The following is a 20,104-nucleotide window of genomic DNA, read 5'->3' as shown; positions in this document are numbered from 1 at the left end:
ACCTCCTCCCCTGCTGTTCTCATGGTGCGGAGTCCAGCATTCCCCAAATAACTCCGTCTTCCCACCAATGGCGTTGCTGCTGCTGCTTGGCTGATGTCTGCAAAAAATGCTGGATGGCTTCAACACAAACAGACGTTGGCTCTTTTCTGCTTTCCCTCCTCCAGCCTGAGCTCCCTTAACGTCACGCCGAGCCGCAAAGGGCCCTGGCAGGAGGAGGCAGCTGGGGTGCAACGGTGCTGCCCGCACCCCACCATCCTGCGGGCGCTGCCGATGTCTGCCGGACCCAAAACCAGCTCCGGCTGTTTCCTTTGCTGCTGCCTTTCTTCCTTATCACGGTCCCATGCTCAAACCAACCCTCTTGGAGCTGTCTTTTGTTTCCTGACTTAGGGCAGCGTTCCCAAAAAATGTCCCCCCGGAACACACATGCTCGCAGGGCCGTGCCGCTCACAACCCCTTTACCAAAGGGAGGGCTGTGCCACATTGATGCTGCAGGCGATGGACCCCCCTGTCCTGGGGCTGTACCGTGACGTGCTTGCCCTGGTTTTCCTCTCCGCAGGCATCTGCCGCCGGCCGCCGTGGGATTCCTCTCCGCTCCCTTTCTCAGGGCTGAGCGGCCGTGGGCAAATGCTCAGCCGAGTGGAGGAAACAAATGAGCCCACCCTTCGCTCCCAGCTCGGCCCCCCCGGAGCTGGAACACGGCCAACCCCCAGCACCCCCCCCCTCCCCAGCACACGGGGGGTTTCTCGGCCGCTGGGGTCCCTGCAGCAGGGGTTCGGCACAGAGCCACCCGGGAGGGACACGTCCTGCGGCACGCTGCCGTCACCTCCTTGCTCGCCCGGCTGCAGCATGGTTAAACGTGAACCCGGCTGCCCTGAGGACCTTTGGCCAGCTTGAACTTCAGCAAGGCCCTGAAGCCCGGCAGTAAGAGACACCGATGGTATCTCCGTGCCACCTTCCCCAGGATGATCCCGGGAGCCCGGGGCCAGCTCTGCCTGGCCCCAGCAGCCCTGCTGCGGTGCCGGAGCAGCCCAGGCTTGCTTCTGCCTCGCTCTGCCCCGGCTGACCCGAAACCCCAGGATTTCACACTCTTATAATCCCCTGCAGCCAATTCTGCTTCCCAGGTCGCGAGCAGAGCACGTTGGGCCTGGGCAGAGCAAATCCCGCCGGAGTTTCCCCCCATCTCCCCATCCTTGGGTCCCCCAGCTCCAGGGTGCCAAGCGGGGGCCAGGGAGCTGCTTGGGGGGAACAGGGCTGCTCTCTCATTTCCGCCGCACAGCGGGTTACCGGCAAACGCGGCCTCCCGTGCTGCTTGCCCACGCAGTTTCCGTTTGGGGTTTTTATTTTGCTTTTGAAGCTCTGAGCGTCCCTCCACCCCATCTGCCTCGGAGCAGCGCGGGGACCGGCACCGAGAGCGGCGTTCGAGCACCGGCCGAGGGAACGGGGAGGCCGAGCCCCGAGAGGCCGAGGTGTGCCACCCGGGACGTGCCCCGGGTGGAGCGGGGAGCGCCCCGCCGGTCTCCAGCCAGCGTCGGGGCTGTCTGCCGTGACCCCGGAGAGAGGCAAAGCCGGCCCACGGCGGATGGGAGGAGAGGGCTCAACGAGGAGCGGGGGCTGCCCCGGCGGCTGGCGGGGAGAGGCGGAGGTGGCCCCGGGGGAGCGGCCCGACCCCACGGGGACGGGCGGCAGGACCCCGGCGCCGCCGCCGCCACTGCACCCTGCCCGGGACGCGCCGGCGGGGCGATCTATTTGCATAACCCCACCCCTCCGGTAGATTTGCATAACCGCATCCCCTATGGTTGCATGCCCTCGCCCCGTGGATCTCCTTGTTTGGCGGGTCTCGCCCCGCCCCGCTCTCCGATTGGCGGCCGCCCGCGCCGCGCCCCGCCCCCGGGTATAAGAGCGGCGGGCGGAGGGGGCGGGCGCGCAGAGGCGCTCGGCGCGGTTGGCGGGGACGGGCGGCGGAGCCGCTCCCGCCCCTCCCGCCATGAGCAGCGGCGGCAGCAGCACGGCGGGCCCCGCGGCGCGGCTGTGCCGCCTGGAGCGGGGACCGGACGGCTACGGCTTCCACCTGCACGGCGAGAAGGGCAAGCCGGGCCAGTTCATCCGGCTGGTGGAGGCGGGCTCGCCGGCCGAGCGCTCGGGGCTGCGGGCCGGAGACCGGTTGCTGGAGGTGGACGGCGAGAACGTGGAGCGGGAGAGCCATCAGCAGGTGGTGGAGCGCATCCGCGCCGCCGCCGGTGCCGTCAGCCTCCTCGTCGTGGACCCGCTGGCCGACGAGCAGCTGCAGAAGCGGGGCGGGCCGGCGACCGAGCCCCCCGTGGGCGGCGGGCAGGCGGCCCCGGAGCCGGCGGAGCCCCCGGCGCGGGAGCCCAGCGGCGGCCAGCGGGTAAATAGGCGGCCGGGGGGGAGCTCGGCCGCTGGAAAGTTTTTTGGGGGTCGGGGGGACGCGGGTGGGGACTTCCCGGGACCGGCCCCGGTCGTCGCCTTCCAGCCGAGCGAGCGGGAGCGGCAGCCGTCGCGTCTGCCCCGGGCGCCCCGTGTGGTTTCACTCTCGGTTGTTTTTCGGTTTGCTTTAAACACGGTTCCCTAGGAGCACTGGGGCCCGCCCTGTTGCTTTTCCTTTTCGATTGTAATTTTTTTTTTTTTTTTTTGTTCTCCTTAACACTTTTCTCTACCAGCCTTGCTGGGTGACGAGCAGAGGCAGGCGGGCACCGGGGACGGTTTGGAACCGTAACCGAGCAGCCCGTCATGTCCTGGAGCCCTTTGGCCTGTCCTTGTGCTGCAGGGCCGGTAAAACGGGGTGAGAAAAAGCAACAAGCAGCGAAGGCGGTGGTGATCTTCAATATGCAGTGTTAACCGCTCCGAAATACAACAAAAAAAGCTGTGGCAGAGGGTATTTTTGGGGGGGTTGTGACTACAGGTGTCGGCGGCAGTCACTCGTGCTCTGAAGTGTGTCCGGTCTCTGCTGTGGAGCAGAGATGCCGCAGCCCTTCCCAAACCAGGGGGCCCGATCCTGTCGGTCAGGTCTCCGCGTCCAGACACTAAGTACAGACACTTACTAATTCAGGAATGTTGGCCTGAAGCGGCGCGTGGGAACTAGCGGTTGCACAAACAAAGCGATGTAGAAAGGTGAGAATTGAGAAATAGCTGACCTTTCCTGCCCGGAGCCGTTCCTAAGAAACACTCTAGGCTGCCGGAGGTAATACTGCTTTTTATTTACCCAGCAAAACCACGTTTGTTGTTACAACAGAGATGTTGATAGTCTTCTTGGGAAGCAGGCTCTGGGTGTCCCTGGGGTGAGGGACCTTCTGGGGAGCTCTTATGACCGGCTCCCAAAGATCAGCTGGGAAGGGTTGGTGCTGTGGGGCCTTCCCAGTGCTGGTGCTGAGCCCTAGGCAGACTTTGGTGCCTCATGAGCTGTTGTCACGCAGGGTTTTGCTGAGGATCAGGTGTTTTTATTGGTTGTGTCTCCTGTTGGACTTTAGCCTCGTGCCGGCTGCCCCTGGTCGGACTGATCCATTGCAGGGCACCGGTCTCACCCCTGCCTGGCTAAAGCACCGCTCCGGCACCTCCTCGATGGGCTTGTTCAGGTGGGAACAACCAGGCTCTGTCCTTGTCACTGTGCCACACGCCGTCCCCTGTGGCATCCCTGGTCCCTCGGGTCTGGCCCCGTGCCGGGCTGCGGTGCTGCCCTGCGCGGGGGGGAGCGTGCCTGCCCTCCCGTATGTCGCAGTGCCAACGCTCCCTCGAGGCCAGCGAGACCGTCTGTGCTGTGCTTTCTGCTCCCAGATCTCTCCATGAGCTGGGAAAAATAAAGGGGACGTAGTTAATGCAGCTCAGGTGAGTCCCCTGCCAGGCTTGGGGGGCTGCGAGTGTGCGGTCCCCAAGGGGGGACGGAGCCCCTGACGTGCTGCGGGGTGGCTGCCTGCTCGCAGGAGCTGTGCCAGCCGGAGCGATGCAAAGGGCCAGGGAAGCTGGAGATGCCCCACAAACTTTGGGGGGGAGGCATCACTGGCTGGAGATGCCCCACGGTCTTGGGGTGCAGGCTCGGGGTGTGCCCCGTGCAGTTACCGCAGGCGGTTTCTCTGTTGCGGGAGCAGGAAGCGAGTGACATGGGTGACATGGGGTGACATTGCCACACGATGGTTTCTCAACAGGTAGCAGGAAATCTTGTGGCTGGGGGCAGGGCCCGGTGCTTGGGGCAGGAGAACGAAGGCAAGCGGGTTTGGAGACATCGCCCCATCTGGGAGCCCACCGACCAGGGTGGGAAGATGCCGAGCCGAGCCAGAGCAGGCAGAATGGGATTTCGCACTGGTGTGCCTGTTCTCTGGTCGCTGGCGGGCAGCCGGTGCCTGCTGCCCCGTCCCCTGGCAGCCCTGTCTCAGCCCCGTGGGTTGGTGGGATTCCCCCAGGATCGCTGCGGTGGGGAGCGTGTGTCAGAGTCCTGTTTGCTTTAAGGGATGGACTTGCCTTTATTTGCTTACCGAGCCTGGAGACACTCACTGCTGTGAGAGCCGGCAGGCAGCACCCACACCCTGCTTGGGGCTGAGCGAGGGTTTAACATCTCCCTCCTTTGGGCAGGATCCGACCTCTCTCTCCAAACCCTGCTGGGTCCTTGCATGGTCAGGACACCCCTGTGGCTCCTAGCGCTGGGCATGGGCTGAGGAAGCTGGGGGGGGGGGAGGTTGTCACAGGCTCCCTTCTCATTCCTGTAAAACCCTGGGCATGCAAATCCCCTTTGATGCTGGGGTGGAGGTTTTGAGCCTCTGTGGAGGCACCTGGGGAGCTGATCCGTGCACCCCCCTTCTGCGGCGCTGAGCCAGCGAGGTGACAGTTTTATACCCAGGGCCAGCCCTGCTTCCAGGGGCCCTGCACCCTGGGGACTGTCCCCAGCGCTGGGCTGGGAGCCGTGACAGCTCGTCCTCCCCCCGCCTGCGTTTCCGGAGCCTTCGGCTGCTTGGGAGTGTCTTGAGAAAGTTTCATGCAAACTGCACGGCGTTAGCAAAGCAGCACCAGCGGTTGCCAGCCCAGCGCCCTGGCACAGGCTGGGACTGCTTTTACCAGGGCACGGCTTTTGCTACCAGCCCCGGGCTTCCCTCTTGCAAATTTAGTGACAAATTAGAGCTCTCCCTGCCAGCAATGCTCATCCCTCCTTGTAAAAGCTGGGTGAGCCTCCCAGGGCTGAGTTTCGGGTATAACAGGGAGCAGATCCTTCTCCCCCCCCATTTGGGAGCATTGCACTGGGGGTAGCTGGTGTCTAATTAGGAAATGAATTAAATTTCCTCTCAAGGCAGCTGCATGAAAAGCAGCTCCAGTCAAACGGGACGTGACGGGGATGCTGCGAGGAGGCTGCTTTGCATCCCCTTTGTATGAAGCCCGAATGTGTGCGCCAGATTTCGGGACCCGTGTGAATTTGCTGGCCCAGGCATCCTCAGAGCTGTTGTGTTTCTCTTTGAGTAACCGGGAATGCTGCTGCCGACGGGCTTGTTGCTGCTTGTAGGGCTGTGGGGAGTTTCCTGGGACTTGGGGCTTCAAAAGCTATCCTGAAACTGTTCTTGGAGGGCTGGGAACTGGGGAGCGGGTTCTGGTACACTGTGCGACTGGGGTGCCCGCGTCCCTGGGGCTGCTGGTCCTGCCAAGTGGCCGAAGGTGCTGGGGAGGGATGATCTGGCACGCTCCTGGAAGGAGAAGGGTCCAGATGTGCCCCATGTCCTGGTCCAGGGCAGGAAGAGGGATGCGATGCCCCTGAGCTCCCCATCCCAAATGGGCATATCTGTGGGCAGGAGATGTCCCTGTGCCACCCCTGGGTGCAGCGGAGAGGGGTGGCATGGGATGTCCGTGCTGGGGGCTGAGTCTGGCTTCCCCCCCCCCACCGCCCTCCCTGCCGGAGGTTGTAATTGCTCGTAACGAGGCTCTGCCCGCTAATCCGTGCCCGAGCGCAGCGGGAGGGCTGCTGGCGTTGGAGGAGAGGACGCAAAAGCTTATAGAAATTAGGGGCATTTCCGTTTTCCTGCTCTCCAGCTCCTGGCCCCGCAGCCATGGGGCTTCTCCGCATCCCGGGTGTTGACCCCAGACCCTCTCACCTCGGGTCCCTTCTAGCCGGGGGGACTTTGAGGCTGGAGGGATGCCCCGTGGATGGGCAGGATAAGGCTGCTGGAGAATCGGATGCATTTATATTTTTCTCTCAGGGAGGCAGAACGGTGGTCGCCCGCAGGGTTTCTGCTGGCACGAGGGATTTGGGGAGGGTGAAGGCAGCCTGGCACGCTGGGCTGGAGGAGCTGCCAGCCACTGGTGGGGGGATGCTGGGGGGGCCAGGTCACGGCTCGGCCAGGCTGCCCTTGTACTGGGTGCTCCTGCCTTTGCCGGCCACCTTTGAGGGCTTGGTGCCTCCCTCGCTGCCGTGACCTGTCCCCTTGCCCCAGGGCATCTGTCCATCCTGCAGGACTATCCCCCCATCCCTAAATTCACGGCCAGTGTCTCGGAGTGCCTGAGCTGCCTAGGCTTTGTTGATATGGGTGGGAGCAAAGTCCTCCCCCCTCCTCCTCACCCGGGAGCGTTGCCAGCACCGCTTGCCGGGTGCTCTCTCCGGCTTTGTCCCGAGCTATCGGCGTGGAGCAACCTCGTGGTGCTGCCAAGGGCACCGGGAGCGTGGGTGCTTGCAGAGCCCAAACCCCCTTCCCGGGGCTGGCCCAGTGCAGGGACCCAGGGAGGTGCTGCCTTCTTCCAGGCTCCACCAGCTCCTGCTTTTTGGCCTTGTTTTGGGTCTTCTCTGTCCCCCACCCTCGCTGGGGATTGCTGCCTGGGTGGAGGGTGCAGTCACCGCAGCCTGGGCGCCCCGTGAACCTGCTGCCACCCAGGCACGGGGACCGGGGCAGAGCCCGTAGCCCAACCGACTGGCACACAGGGACCGAGGGGTGGCCGGGGCGAAGTCGAGGTGTCACAATCTTCCACCCAGCCAGGGAACCCGCTGCCGGTCTGCGGGGGAGACACCACCAGCTCCCCAGGGTGCAGCCGGGCTCTTGCACCAGACATCGCCCAGCCGAGCCGTGGGTGGAGCGGGTCCTGCGTGACTGCCGGCGCTGTAGCATCCCGGGCTCACCTTCACTCCCCGGCAGACCCGGTTGGGCGCTTGGTTGTGCCTTCCTCCCCGGGGCGTTGGCGAGCGGTACCGGGGCGGCAGCCAGCCTTGACCCTGCAGGAAGGTGTTGTGCAAGAGGATAGGGTTTTATCGCAGCGTTGGGCTTAGTGATTGCAAACGTGTCGCCCTGGCCCGTGTGGGACCCTGTTGCCACTGTAGCGCTGCCAGACGTGGGGTGCCAGCACCCCAGGGAGCAGGCTTTCCTGGCAGGGTGCAAAGGGGATTTCATAGCGAGAAGCGAGTGTGCTGTACAGGGGGTAAAGAGCAGCACGGTGCAGGTGTGGAAGGGGAAATTCCTGCGGTGCATGTCCCTGGTGATGCTATGGGTACCAAAGGAGAACAAACAATCTCAGAAGATAGAATAAATATTAAACTCCCTGGTCAGGAATATTTCAGGAGCTCAAGCGTGGCTTGGCTGCTGGGACAGCCCTACCAAAGCCCATGAGCTGGTGGTCAAGGCAGGATCAAACGATTTTATATATAAATATGTAGAAGTGGTGTTTCAGTGCTGGGGTTGGAGCAGTTCTGACAGCAATGCATGCAGGCAGCTGGTTCGTGTCGCCTGGTTCTTCCGATGCTTCCCGAACATCGTGCTCCCCGCAGGGCGAGCGAAGGCAGCTCCTATTTGCCAGGCTCCTGGGGATGCTCCTGCTTCTCCCCGCTGCTCACATTGTGGGGAACTGTGCTCTTAAAGGGCTGATGGGGGACCAGGTGTGGGGCTGTGGCTGTCTCAGTCACGTTCCCTGGCTCCGGGTGCTGGCGGATCCACAGGTCAGGGTGAAACTGGGCGCAGACGCGCTGGGTGTTGCCTCCTGGAGATGTGAACTTCCCACCTTGCGCCGCCCCAGTTGAGCTGGTTTCTCTTCTGCAATCACAGAGGGTCATGTGGGAGCATTGGGGCACCTCGGCATTGGGGCTGCTCCGTCTGGATCCCAGCTGCCTGCCCAAGCCCCATGTGCCCCTTCCCTGCCGGCAATGGCTGTGGGGTGCTTTGGGCTGGGGGGTCCCGCTGGTCCCACGGCTGGGTTTGCTGTGGAGGGGGGCTGCAGTTTGCACGGCAGTGATGGAGGGGACCTGTACTGGAGACTGAGACTTTTCCAGTAGCAAAGGCTTCCCGGGTGGGATGGGGGTGCTTCCCAGCAGCCTGGGCTGTGTTTCCTCTTCTCCCTTCACGTGGCAGTTGCAATCCTGACCCCAAAAGGAAGAGCGTTGTCTGGGGACACCCATAATAACATGTTTCTTTAATGTTTTGCTACAATTAGTGTGCTCTGCACCCAATTAATTAAGTAGAGCCTGGGTTTATAGGGTGTTTCGGCACCCTGTGTCCCAACTCAAGGCGTCTGTGGGTGCAGGTGACCACCCGAGGATTGTGCTCCTGCCACCCAAGCAGGCGTCTGGTGGTCCCAGTGCTGTACCTGGGTGTTGGGGGGGGGTCCGGGAGCAGCTTTCCCACAGGCTCTCCCCGTTGCAGGAGGAACTGCGGCCCCGGCTCTGCTGCATGAAGAAGGGTCCCAATGGCTACGGCTTCAACCTGCACAGCGACAAGAGCCGCCCGGGGCAGTACGTGCGTGCCATCGACCCCGACTCACCGGCTGAGGCGGCGGGGCTGGCCCCCCAGGACCGCATCATCGAGGTATACTGGGGCAGGGGGGGGCTGCTGGCGGGCTGGGGCATCTCCCCAAAAACCTCAGTGCTCCCTCGCATCCCGGTGCCCGGGAGGGAGCCGCCCTTTGCCGGGATGGTGCGTGGCATCCCCGGTGACTCACGGTGCAGCCACCTGACCCGCACCGGCCTGGCCGTCCCCACCCAGGGGTGCAGCCGGGTGGGTGGCGGGGAGCAGCACCGCAGAGGGCTGGGGCTGAGCTCTAATTAGCTGGCTGCGTGTGAAGCGGCGGTAGCACTGTCCTCTGCTCCGAGCAGGAGTGTCCCTGGGCTGTCCCCAGGGTGGGGCAGGATGAGGACGAGGTGCACGATGGCCCCTAAGCCCTGCTGCCGGCTGTGACCGGGGTGGGGATGGGGACAGGGTTTGGACCAGGCGGGATGGTGACCCGCGAGGGCAAGGACCAGCTGAGCTCCGACCCCGCTGCTCACCAGGGCAAGGGGCTGCTGCCTCTTTGCCCCAAAAGCTTTGGGGGTCTCCAGGGACCGTGCCCTGGCATAAGGGCTTTGTGCCTTGCCCGTGCTGCCCATCTTCTGCACCAGCCCTGGGTCCGTGCACTGCTGGACGCTCCCTGCCAGCTTTGCCCATACGATCCCGTGCTAATCACTCAGAGGAAAATCTGCTTTTAATGAGGTTTTGCTGGCTTCACCGCTAATCCCTGCAAGGCTGTGGATACCTGCAGGGGCTGTGGGGTGGCCGTGCTGGGGCTGTGACTGGTACCAAGGCTGGTACCCGGTCCCTCCATGGGGCTCCCGAGGGACGGATGTCCCCTGATATCGTGCCGTGCCCGCAGGTGAACGGGGTGTGCGTGGAGGGCAAGCAGCATGCCGATGTGGTGGCAGCCATCAAGGCGGGCGGTGATGAGACCAGGCTGCTGGTGGTGGATGTCCTCACGGATGAGTTCTTCAAGAAGTGCAAGGTGGTGCCCTCGGAGGAGCACCTGGCAGGTGGGCTGGGGGCTGTGCTGCAGGGAAGGGGGTTTGTGCCAACTCTGCCAGCTCTGTGTCACCTTGTTACCAAACGTGGGGGTGCTGGGGGAGTCCCCAAGCGCTGGGAGGTGGAGGTCTCATCATCCTGGGGCCAAGCAGGGTCACCTGGCTTTGGCACCTTCCTGGCGCGGCCGAGGGCCCCATGCCAGGGCGGTGAGGCTGATGTGGGCTCTGTGGGAAGGCAGGTTTATGGCCCTGGGTTGCACTTTGGCAGGGTTTATGGTTTGGGGAGTGAGCAGGCAGCAGCTGTTCTTTGCTCTCCTCCACAGCCTCGGCTCAGCTCTGGCCCCCTCCCTGCTGTCACGGTGGTCCCTGGGAGGATGGGGGGGGGGTCTCACTGGGCTCCGTGTTGGGGCTGTCGTCATGGGGATGTAGCCGGTGCCCAGCAGCATCCCCTCATGCTGTGGGGCTGTCTGCAAGGGGTGGGTTAAAAAAAATTGGGACCTGGCTAGACCGTGGCGGGGGTGAGCGGTGGCCACGTGCAGCCTTTGCTGGGCACTGCTGTGCCCGTAGGCAAGGGGGCAGAGCAAACGCATCCTCACCCAGCACCCGTGTCCTCACCCTGCAGGTCCCTTGCCAGAACCAGTTGCCAATGGTGATCTAGGCAAGGTAAGAGAGCCTCATCTTGCTTTTAATCCCATCTATGCCAGTCTACAGCCAGGAACTGTGCCTGTTTAGTTGTCCCCTCTGCTCACGGGTGGGTGATGCCACCAGGGACTACAGTGCTCCCAGGCTGCCACACAAGAGTAGGTGCCACTGGGAAGGGGACTGGGAGCTGGTGCCCCCCAGGAAGGGGGTTGCTTGTGGGGCTGAGTGTCATGAAGGTGGCTGCAATGCTTGCCTTCCTCCTCTTCCTCCTCCATCCTCATGATGCTGCAGGGCTGGGAGCCCTTGTGCTGCTGCAGGGAAGCAGCATCCAGCCCTGCAGCCATCCTCCTCCTCCCGCTAAAGCCAGGGCAGTCAGGCTGGGGTTTAATCCTTCCTCGGCCCGGATGGGCAGCACTGGAGGTATTTATGAGCCTGGAGCTTGTGGGGGATTATGTGTGGGGAAGGCGGATTTCATGGCCCCCTGGGTGGGACTCACAACTCCAGGGGCCGTTCCCAAACCTCAGGGCTGGAGCTGCCCTGCTCATGTTTGCTCCCTGCTCCCCCCCCCCACCCCAGGAAAATGAAAATGGTGGAGACTCACAGTCCAACTCAGTGTCCGAGAGCCCGTCCAGTCCTGGGCTGTTGGCTGTGTCCCCCGATTCTGGAGAGACACACAGCGAGGTAAGGCTGGGGATGCTGGGGGGAGGCAGTGGCTGGAAAAGCGGGGTCTGGGCTGAGCCCCCACTGTGGGGCTGTCCCGGGGGGGCACAGTGGGGCTGATGCAGCCTCTCCCCCCCCCCCCCCCCCCCCCCCGCCCCGCCCCAGCCTGACACGCAGGAGGATGACAAGCGCCATTCAGCATCCGGCTCCCTTCTGGACCTCGACATCCCGCTGGCGGTGGCCAAGGAACGGGCACACCAGAAGCGTACCAGCAAGCGGGCACCCCAGATGGACTGGAGCAAGAAAAATGAACTGTTCAGCAACCTGTGAAGGCCCCAGGGCAGGGGTGAGGGTCCGCTGGTCCCTGTCCTCCCCACCCCCAGCCTTGCACCCACCTCTCCTGCATCCCCCTCCTCCCTGCCACAGGGTCCCAGCGGGGATGCAGGGCTGCTCCCCACCACCCTGACCTGAGCGATAGGGCTCGGTGGCCAGCAAGCGTCCCTGCAGCAGGGTCCTGGGTGGTAGTTTTAGGCTAGAGAGAACTCGGGGGTGTGGGGGGGTGTGGGGGTGCCCCCTCCCATGAGTCCATCCCCAGGGTGCTCCTCCAGCCCTGTCTTGAAGCCCTGCGCACCCTGATAGGCACAAGCAGGGGTTCAGGGAGGGGGAATCAAGGATTTGGGGTGGCCTGATGCCCAACACTTCTGATCCCCGCTGTTCCCTGGTTCTTCCCCCACCCCAAACCCCGTCTCCATTGGAGGGCCCCCCCCCCCCCCCCCAATTGCCCTTTAACTGCAAAACCTGAGGCTTTTAGTGACTTTTAGCAAACCCCATCTGCCCAGCCACTGACCACAGCTATTCCTCCCTGGGGTGTTTGACCCCTGCCTGGCAAGCTCCGTCCAAGATGACCCTGTCCCTTTGTCCTCCAGCTGCAAGGAGGGACATGGGTGCCCAGCATGGTGGGGAGCCCCCAGCACCCTGCCCCCGGGGCTATTTTGGGAGAGGAGAGGGTGTCTGGAGCTAGTGCAGCAAGCAATAATCATCTCCTTTGCTCCCACTCACTCCTGGAGACAGAGCCCATCAGGGTTTGAATCTGACACTGTTTAATTTAAAGGCTTCTCAATAGACTCTTTTTTTTTTTCTGAAATAAGAGTTTTCCAATCACACTCTTTTATTTTTTTTTAAAATGTATTTTGTGGAAATTCTTCCTGTGGATATTTTGTTTCCATGTATTGCGATCGGGTGTTGTCGTACTGTTGAGCTCAAGACAAATTCTGTTTACTGGAATAAACCTTCCTGACTTCACGCGTCCGGTTTAAGGCTAAATCCTTCTGAAGCATGAGGGTGTGCAGGGGCTCGTCGGGGGCTCGCTGTGCTGCGAGGGCTGGGGAAAGAGGCAGGTAATGCTCCCAGTGGTGGGGGACACTAGGGCTGGTTTGGGTGCCCCTTGGCACCCAGTGGGGCCAGGCTGGGCGGGGGTTGGGGAGGAACCTGCTGGTCCCAGTGCGGGTTAATGCCTAGGGTGATTAAAGGGCTTTAATCCCCTGGGGAGTGGAGGGGGGGGAAAGCGTTGCAAGGCTGTAATCTGTGTCTGCTGGCCCGGTTGGAGGGCAGCAGCTCTGTTGGGGGCAGCCCAAATCTGCCCCCAGCCCCTCTGGGGGGGGGGGGGGGTTGGCGTGAGCCTGAGCCCCAGGGTTGCATCCTGGGTTGGGGGAAGGCAGAGGCGATCCGTGGGGTGAGGGTTTGCTTGTTCCTCTAAATTGCTGGATCTTAGCCCTGTCTGGGGAGCGAAGCAGAGGAAAGCAGGGCAGAGAGGTGTTTCAGCATGGTGTTGGTGGTGTGGCTGGAAGGGGCTGGGGGCACAGCATGGTGGGGCCAGGATGTCCCCAAGGCTAATTTTAAGCCCATGCAGGGCAGTTTATACCTGGCCAAACGAAGCCCTCCTGCTGGAGCGGGTGAGTGCAGCATGCTGTGCCTGGGTGGCTCAGCAGGGCCAGTCTGGTGACAGCTCAGCTGGACCGGGGAGGGTGGGATGGCAGCTCCCTGGGACAAGGCAGGGCTGTGCTCTCAGCAGGAGCCATGGCGTGCTGTGCACTCGCAGCCCCAGCCTCTGCCTGGCACCTTTGCTTCCTCCTCTTCTGCACGCTCTTTTTGCGTGCTCCAAACCCCCAGACAAGCTCCTCTACCTGAGCAGATCAGTGGTCAAAGAGGTCTGCAGCTCAAATGACAACCAAGTGACAAAGTGCCACCACATCTGTGGGGGATGCACCCATAAGCTGGCGTAGCCTGTTTCAACCTGCCTCATTCTCCGAATTGTGTCCTCTGTGGCAGTGCTGCTGAGTGGAGGTGAGCCCCTGACCCCTCCTTTCCCACCTCCACCCCCTTGGGACAAGCAGGGTCTCCCTGCCTGGGACGGGGTGCGATGCCATGGGCTGGGGCTGCCCATGCAGGGCAGGAGCAGGGGTACCCGGCAGGTCCCAGGAGCATCTTTTGCCTCTTCACCCAGTCGGAGCAGCCTGGGGACTGGTTCTCTGTGGGAACCCCGGTTGAGCCCTGCTAGGATGCCCCCCCCAGCCTGGGGGAGGGCTGTGGCTGCAGGACAGACCCAACTTTGTTTCGGGTTGCCAGGGCAAAGGCTTTTCCCAGCCACCCATGGAGGCGGGGGAGCACGCCGGCGTTGCTGGGGGACTGGGGATGCCAAGCGGGGCACTCGCTGGCGCCGGAGCAACCAGCCAGGCACGGGGAGCTGTGGCGGGGCCGGAGGGTGGCATGGTTTCACTGTGCCCCCCACCTGGTGGCAGAGGTTAAAGAAATTATTTTCCCCATGTTTTTCACTTTTTAGGGGAGCAAATTCCACCTTGGCTACGTCTCTCCTGCCAGTCTGACCTTGCTTCTCTGGCAGAGGGATGAAATGCCCCATGGAAGGAGCACAGAGCCAGCAGTTCACCTGGCAGGTTCTGCAAATCTTGTTCTGGGGGACAGAATCCATTCCTGCCTGCAGCAGGTGACGAAGAGCATGAGGATTAGTAGCCCTTGTCATGGTAATCCCAGCTGGAAGCAGAGCTGCTCTTCACTTTATTACCGCACAAATCTTTTGCTACAACTAAATCCATGCTAAATACTTGTTGTTTAAAATACCATGATACACGATGCCTGTACTGGGTTTTAATATTAGTCACAGGAATGATGTATTTAAATGAACTAAAATTGGAAAACTAAAACCTCCAGGCCCTAAAAATACAGGCACAGCAACACTAAAAATTCCACAGTCTACCAATCTCTGATAAAACCATCCCTGGGCAAATCCTGAAAGCTATTACCTGACACTGTGTAATTGGAACAAATAATTTCTGGCCTAGAATTAGGCATTACGGCTGCTATTACAGTGGGAAAACGCAAAGGAGCATCAGTTATCCTCCTTACCTTCTGTCCTCTCCTCTTAGCAAGCTTCCCTGCTGGGGAGAGCATGCTGTGTAGGGCAGGAAAGGTCAGGCTAAATAACTGCATTAAAATGTCTGTCCAGTGGGAGTCAGGCAAGTGCCTCTTCTTCAGCGACAGATCTCCGCTATATCACGGCGGAGGCCTGCTGGCTGGTTCCTGCCCTAAATACATCTGCCCCGGGTAAGAGGTACATTTCCCCCAATTCAGCTTACTGGAGAGTAGCGAACAGAGCCTCCAGGCTCAGCAGAGCAAGCTCTGAGCTCCGTGAAGCCGGGGATCACTATTCCATCTCCTTTCAATTGTGTTCTCCTCCTCGCTTTCGTAAAAGCAGCCTGGTATAAAATGAAGTGTAATATTCCTTCCCTGGTGACCTGAGGTTTCCAGGTCCAAAGCATGGCCCTGAAACTCACGGGGTTTTGTCTCAGCAGCCTCCTGCAGGTGCCAGTACCCCCATTACACAGCCATCATGGTGAGGCTCAGCTTTAGTCTTGGTCAGCTGGTATCAGTAATTTTCATTGTGTTAACATGCCCTTTGGTTGTGCTCACCCACCACACCTGGGCCTCTCACTTCCAGGACCCAGAAATGCCCCCCCTGCAACCCACCACACCCCAGAAAATAGGGTTCAAAGAGTCTCTGCTGTTCTTTACAACTTCTAACCACCCCCTCACCAGCCAAAGCAAGCAGCTGAGCCCCACTGCTCCCAGGTAGCTCTGGGGAAACCTCAGATTTTTGTCAGTTTTTTTTATTCAAGAGGAAACAGACTGAGCTACCGGCGCACTGAGACTGCCCCTGTCAAATTGCTGAACCCTGCTCTAAGTGCAGTGGAAGAAGGAACAGTGGGTGCTGCTTGTCCAGAAACTGGTCACACCAGGAATCAATTAACTGCTGGTGATTTTAGGCTCTGCTGGAACAGCATGTTAAGGTTATAGTCATTCCTAGTCAAGCCTGTGAATTAATGGCTGCTCTCCAGGTCCAAATTTCAGGCAGTAATCCTGGCTGATGCAACAAGGTGCAAAGTTGACAAGATGACAAAGTAACCAAAAGAGACAGATGAAAACAGTTAAGTGCAGTGTTGGCTCACTGATGTCCTCCATACCCAGAGCTCACAACAACGTCCAACTCCTCCCTGGAAACCAGGCCTGTGACTGGATGTGCCTGTCAAGTCTCCAGCACCCCAGCTGGCAGCTTCAGTTCAACATAGCTCTTCTCCTCCACGTGGTCTGTCTGTTCCAGGAGCCATCGTCTCTCTTGGTCACTGACATCCAGCCTCAACGTCACCTCTTGGAAAACGCTGTTCACAGCAACCTGTATCGGAGGAAAAGCAGCTCAATCTCAGTCACAGGGCAAACGCTGCTCACGTTCTCTGGGTAGAAGACGGGCTGTTATTGCACCTCCTTGAAATGAAGCTTTTTGAACATGCAGATACTGGCTTCATTTTCCTGACCAATCTTAGCCTCAAATTTGGTGATCCCCAGCTTTCTCACTCCTGCAAAAGAAACCAGAAAGAGAAGCATTTCTATTACCTGCTTGGCTGCCACATCTATGAAAGCATAGGACTCCCAATTTCTGGGACAGATGCATCCCTTACTACCCTGTCTGTATCACTGGGAATACGTGCTTCTAGATCACATCCCAACCGTACTCCCGTTCCCTTGTACAAAGCCACCCTTACCATAGGACATCATCATCAGAGTTGCCTCCTTGCCAAACCCTCTGCCTCGGTAGCTGGGCTCTGAAAGAGACAGCCACAGAAGACAGCATCAAGTTACGCGAGACAAATCAGCCAGGCCAGACACTTTTCAGAAGAGACTGTGACCTGGACCAGCAAAGGATGCTGAGCAGGACTGAACAGCCATGGTAAAGCAATGAGAATAAAAAGCCGATGTACATAACATCTGTCTGCAGCTGGCTTTAGCCACAGCAACAAAAGTCCAAGCTATGAAGCAGAACTTGACCTGCAATCATAATTTCAATCTCGCCCAAGGTCGGATCCTCAGCATCAGTGAGGAAGAGATTCACATCCCCCACCATGCAGTCCTCATCCGCACATGCCTGCCCGGACCACCGCTCTGTGTCCAGCACAATGAAGGTGCACTCTGGGGAAAACAAAAACGTAGCAGCATTTTCAGGGCACACTGAGAATTATTCACAAATTACTGAAGGATGAAATTCAAGGCATGCAATGGACAGAGGAACAACAGTTTCCACATGTTAACAGTGAGGAAGAGCTAATAATTAGGCCTCCTATGCACAGTGTGCCTGGTCCTATCCCTAGAAATGTAAGAAATATTCTGAAAAACCCGTTGTGAGGGTGAGACATAGACACCAAGACTAGAAACAGCCTATTTAAGGTGCATTAAAATTTTCATCCCATGACTGAGGTCTCCCTGCCTTGTCTCACTCTGCAGCAAGTTTGGGCAAAGAATTGTTTGGTGCACAAGAGACTGAGACCTAGTGATTCACCTAGTCCATATTATTTTTGTTTTTAGTAAGGCTTTTAATGCCAGCTAAGACAAATGTTCCAGACTGAGGTCTTTGCTAGCCTCAGTATTTTGCAGCTCCATATATTTCTACCAGGCTTTTATGGGCAGTGATTCATTACCTGTAGGAGAGCCAGGGAACAAATTCAGTCAGCACACCTCGACCAGGTAAAGTAATTCGATTTCTCAAGGAAAAATACAACCCCCTTCCAGCTTTTTTTACGACAGTCAGACCTGGGGAGTGTTGACTGTGCAGGAGCAGCTCAGCACATAATGCTGTGGGAAGTAAATCACTGTTATCTTTGAAAAACTGCATAAAAAGGACACCAACAGCCCCGGACGTTCTCTACTTCCCATAGCATATACAGCTGTAAACAGAAAGCCAGTCTGAAGCTACTGTTGTACAAGGTCTCACATCCCATCTGCTTCAGCAAGTAGAACCCACTCGCTGGGCGCTCTCAGCCCACTGTGGGTCCTTTACAGGACAGAAGGGACCTGCTCACGACTCCCACCCACCCTTAGAAAATGATTAAGATCCTCACTGTCTGCATCGTCCCGCCAGCTGCGCTGCATCTCATACTCCTGCTCCAGGCTGAGTGGTTCAGAGGCGGTCAGGCGCTGCAGCTCCTCTGACTGCATCCACTCGTGGTACCTGACAATGGGACCCAGAACCAGATCACTGCCTGAGCTACAGCATCAGAGCCTGATTTCCACAAGTGCTTGGAGGATCAGGCTGTCAGAAAACGGTTCTGGAAACACTAGCATACTTATCAACTGAAAATATCCACAAGCCTCCCTCCCTTATCTAACACAGAAATCGGTGTTCGCCATGGAAATTTAACAAGTTTGTCCATCCTGTAGCTTTGTCTGAAGAGTGCCTGGTGCAAACTTGATGTTTTTAAAAGTACTGAGCATTGAGTTCTGGCACATTTCATCCTGACTGAGATTGATACAGCATCTCCTGGACACTGACAAAAAGACTAATACTGGCATCTTTGTGCTGAGGCTGCAGCTGGCCAGGCTAGCACTTTACAAACTGCCTGCACGCCTGCTTCCAATTTATCAAACATCCATCTGGCTTTGCACATTGAAGTTTTGCTCTTCCACTGTCAACAGGGAAAGAGATCAATTAACAAGAGAACTGTTGTCGGTTCACTCACAGTCAGGTATTTCCCCTTCCGTGGGTACACAGCAGCACAGGTGACATTCTCTTTGTCAGCAGACCTGGCAAAGAGCACAGACCTGCCAGGGATGTCTGCTGCAAAACTGATCGCCTTTCTATGAGTGCTCTTTCTTCTGTGTGGTTCCCAGGGGGAAGAGGGCCCTGCAGTTGTCAAGCCAGCACCCTTTCCGAACACCACACTCCTTTTAAAAAGAGAAGCGAGCCAGACAGCGTAGACTATCAGAGGACAGGAGCCACGTACCGGGGCACATGTGCGGAAGTGTATGGCACCAGGGTCACCCTCTTTCCTTGCAGCACAGTGTTCTGGTTAATCTTCATGGCCTCTGCGCTGAGAGAGAGAGCCCCAACACCCCACTCCGTGTCTCCAGCGAGGCCAAGGAATGGGACGGGACCCCTTGGAGTCCTTCGGCAGCCCCTCTCACTGTGCAGACAGGCCCCAGCTCCTCCCAATCCCCCTCACAGCAACCTTCCCGCGTCCCCCCTGCTCTCCCCGAGCCGGGGCAGGGCTCTGTCGGTGCCCAACAGCGGCCCTCGGAGGCCCAACAGCGGCCGGGGGTCTGTCCTGACAGGGGCCACCGAACGCCTCACGGCCCAGGGCGTGGCGGAGATCCCCTGCTCCGACACACCGCGGGCCTGAAGGGAGATCTGGGGCCTGAGGGGAACCCTGGGGCCTGAGGGGAGAGCCGGGGCCCGGGCGGGGGAGAGGATCGGAGCCTGAGGGGAGCCCCGGGGCTGAGGGGAGCGCCGGGACCGGGAGGAAACGTCTACCTGCCGCGTCGCCCTTCCGCGCATGCGCAGAGGCTCACCCTCCTCTCCGCCCCGTCATCTCCCCGCCCCGCCCCTACCCCTGCCCCGCCCCGCCCCGCCGACGCGCACGCGACTCCGGCGCCCAATCGCGGTCGGCTCATTCACCCCGCCCCCGCCCCCGCCCCTGTCCCCCCCCTCCCCCCCCCCCGCCCGGGAAGCCGGTCACGTGCGCGGAAGGTCGCCGTTGGGCGGCGCGTGCGCCGTCAGTGGCCCGCGATGAGGGAGGCGGGGCCGCCGGCACGAGCCGCCGCCGGTGAGGGACCGGGGGTCCCGGTGCGGGGTGAGGGGGGGGGGGGGGTGGTGTCTGGGCTCATAGGTGGGCTCTGGGGAGCTTTCCTGTGAGGGAGAGTGTGGGGTGAGGCCTGGGGAAGGGGTCCCGTAGGCGGGGGCGCGGGGTGAGGCCTGAGGAGGGTCCCGGTGTGGGGCAGTGCTGAACTGGAGCGACAAGGCCCTGGCGGGGGGGAGAGGGGGCTCTCGGGGTTGTAGGGGGCTTCTGTGGGCCGGGGGGTGTTTCCCCGGGGGAAGGCAGGTTGGGCGAGCAGCATTGCCAGCTGGGGGGCAGGCGCGGGGGGAGCCGGGAAGCGGCAGGGCCGGGGAGCTCTGGAGGCCTCGGTAGGCTCCAGGCCCTGGGGTAGGGCCTGTCCCGGGCTGGGGTGGGTGCCCTGCATAAGCACGCTTTCCCCAGCCGTGTCCCGGAGGTGTCTTGACTTAGCGGGCCCGTGGTCTTGCTGCTTTCTCTTGGTTTGCTAAGCTTGGCTTCAGTGACTGGAGTCGAGGTCTGCTGTAAAGATATTTGGCCTCTTCTTCTGAGGGCCGGTCTAGTTATGACCACAGTGAGCTGTGCTGCCTGCTTGATTTTTGTCATCTAGTGTATGTCTGTAAGCTTATGAGCTGTTTGGTGTTTTTTAGTAGTGCTCTTAGCTTGTGAAGTTCATGCTGATGATTTGTCCTGGTTGGTGTGGCTACGTAGGAGCATCTAGAGAAGTAAGAGGAATTTGATAAAGCTCTTCAACTATGGCTAATTGTTTATTGACTGTGAAACCTTTCGGAAGGCTTGGGTGCTCCCCTCCCCATGTAGTTTTTTTGAAGACAATGTGAAGCTCCCCAAATACTTCTGCTTTGGAAACCTTGGTATGTGTAACAAAACATCTTGGGGTGTT

The 20,104-nt window shown here is 59.8% G+C and overlaps 3 protein-coding genes across 6 annotated transcripts in view; 2 read left to right on the top strand and 1 right to left on the bottom strand.

Annotated features, from left to right (window-relative positions):
• Nucleotides 1–1,909: 1,909 nt before the first annotated feature.
• NHERF1 (NHERF family PDZ scaffold protein 1) lies at nt 1,910–12,337 on the top strand. The gene is made up of 6 exons (XM_049812096.1): nt 1,910–2,386; nt 8,610–8,771; nt 9,592–9,745; nt 10,356–10,396; nt 10,952–11,056; nt 11,201–12,337. The coding sequence occupies exons 1-6, from the start codon at nt 1,985–1,987 to the stop codon at nt 11,363–11,365; spliced, it is 1,029 nt and encodes a 342-aa protein (XP_049668053.1). The 5' UTR covers nt 1,910–1,984; the 3' UTR covers nt 11,366–12,337.
• A 3,188-nt stretch (nt 12,338–15,525) lies between these two features.
• Nucleotides 15,526–18,715, bottom strand: NAT9 (N-acetyltransferase 9 (putative)). The gene is made up of 6 exons (XM_049812884.1): nt 18,379–18,715; nt 17,497–17,606; nt 16,430–16,570; nt 16,147–16,206; nt 15,866–15,960; nt 15,526–15,779 (listed from the first exon to the last, which is right to left on the bottom strand). The coding sequence occupies exons 1-6, from the start codon at nt 18,453–18,455 to the stop codon at nt 15,633–15,635; spliced, it is 630 nt and encodes a 209-aa protein (XP_049668841.1). The 5' UTR covers nt 18,456–18,715; the 3' UTR covers nt 15,526–15,632.
• A 411-nt stretch (nt 18,716–19,126) lies between these two features.
• The window catches only part of TMEM104 (transmembrane protein 104), a 45,043-nt gene continuing 44,065 nt past the window's right edge, over nt 19,127–20,104 (top strand). The window contains exon 1 of one of the 4 annotated variants that reach the window (XM_049812318.1): nt 19,127–19,197. The gene's annotated coding sequence lies outside the window, so the exon portion shown is untranslated. The other 3 variants (XM_049812319.1, XM_049812320.1, XM_049812317.1) reach the window with 3 other exon arrangements.

The sequence above is a fragment of the Accipiter gentilis genome, chromosome 10 (genome assembly GCF_929443795.1).
Source record: "Accipiter gentilis chromosome 10, bAccGen1.1, whole genome shotgun sequence".
NCBI lineage: Eukaryota > Metazoa > Chordata > Aves > Accipitriformes > Accipitridae > Astur > Astur gentilis.
This window is presented reverse-complemented; position numbering and strand designations above follow the sequence as displayed.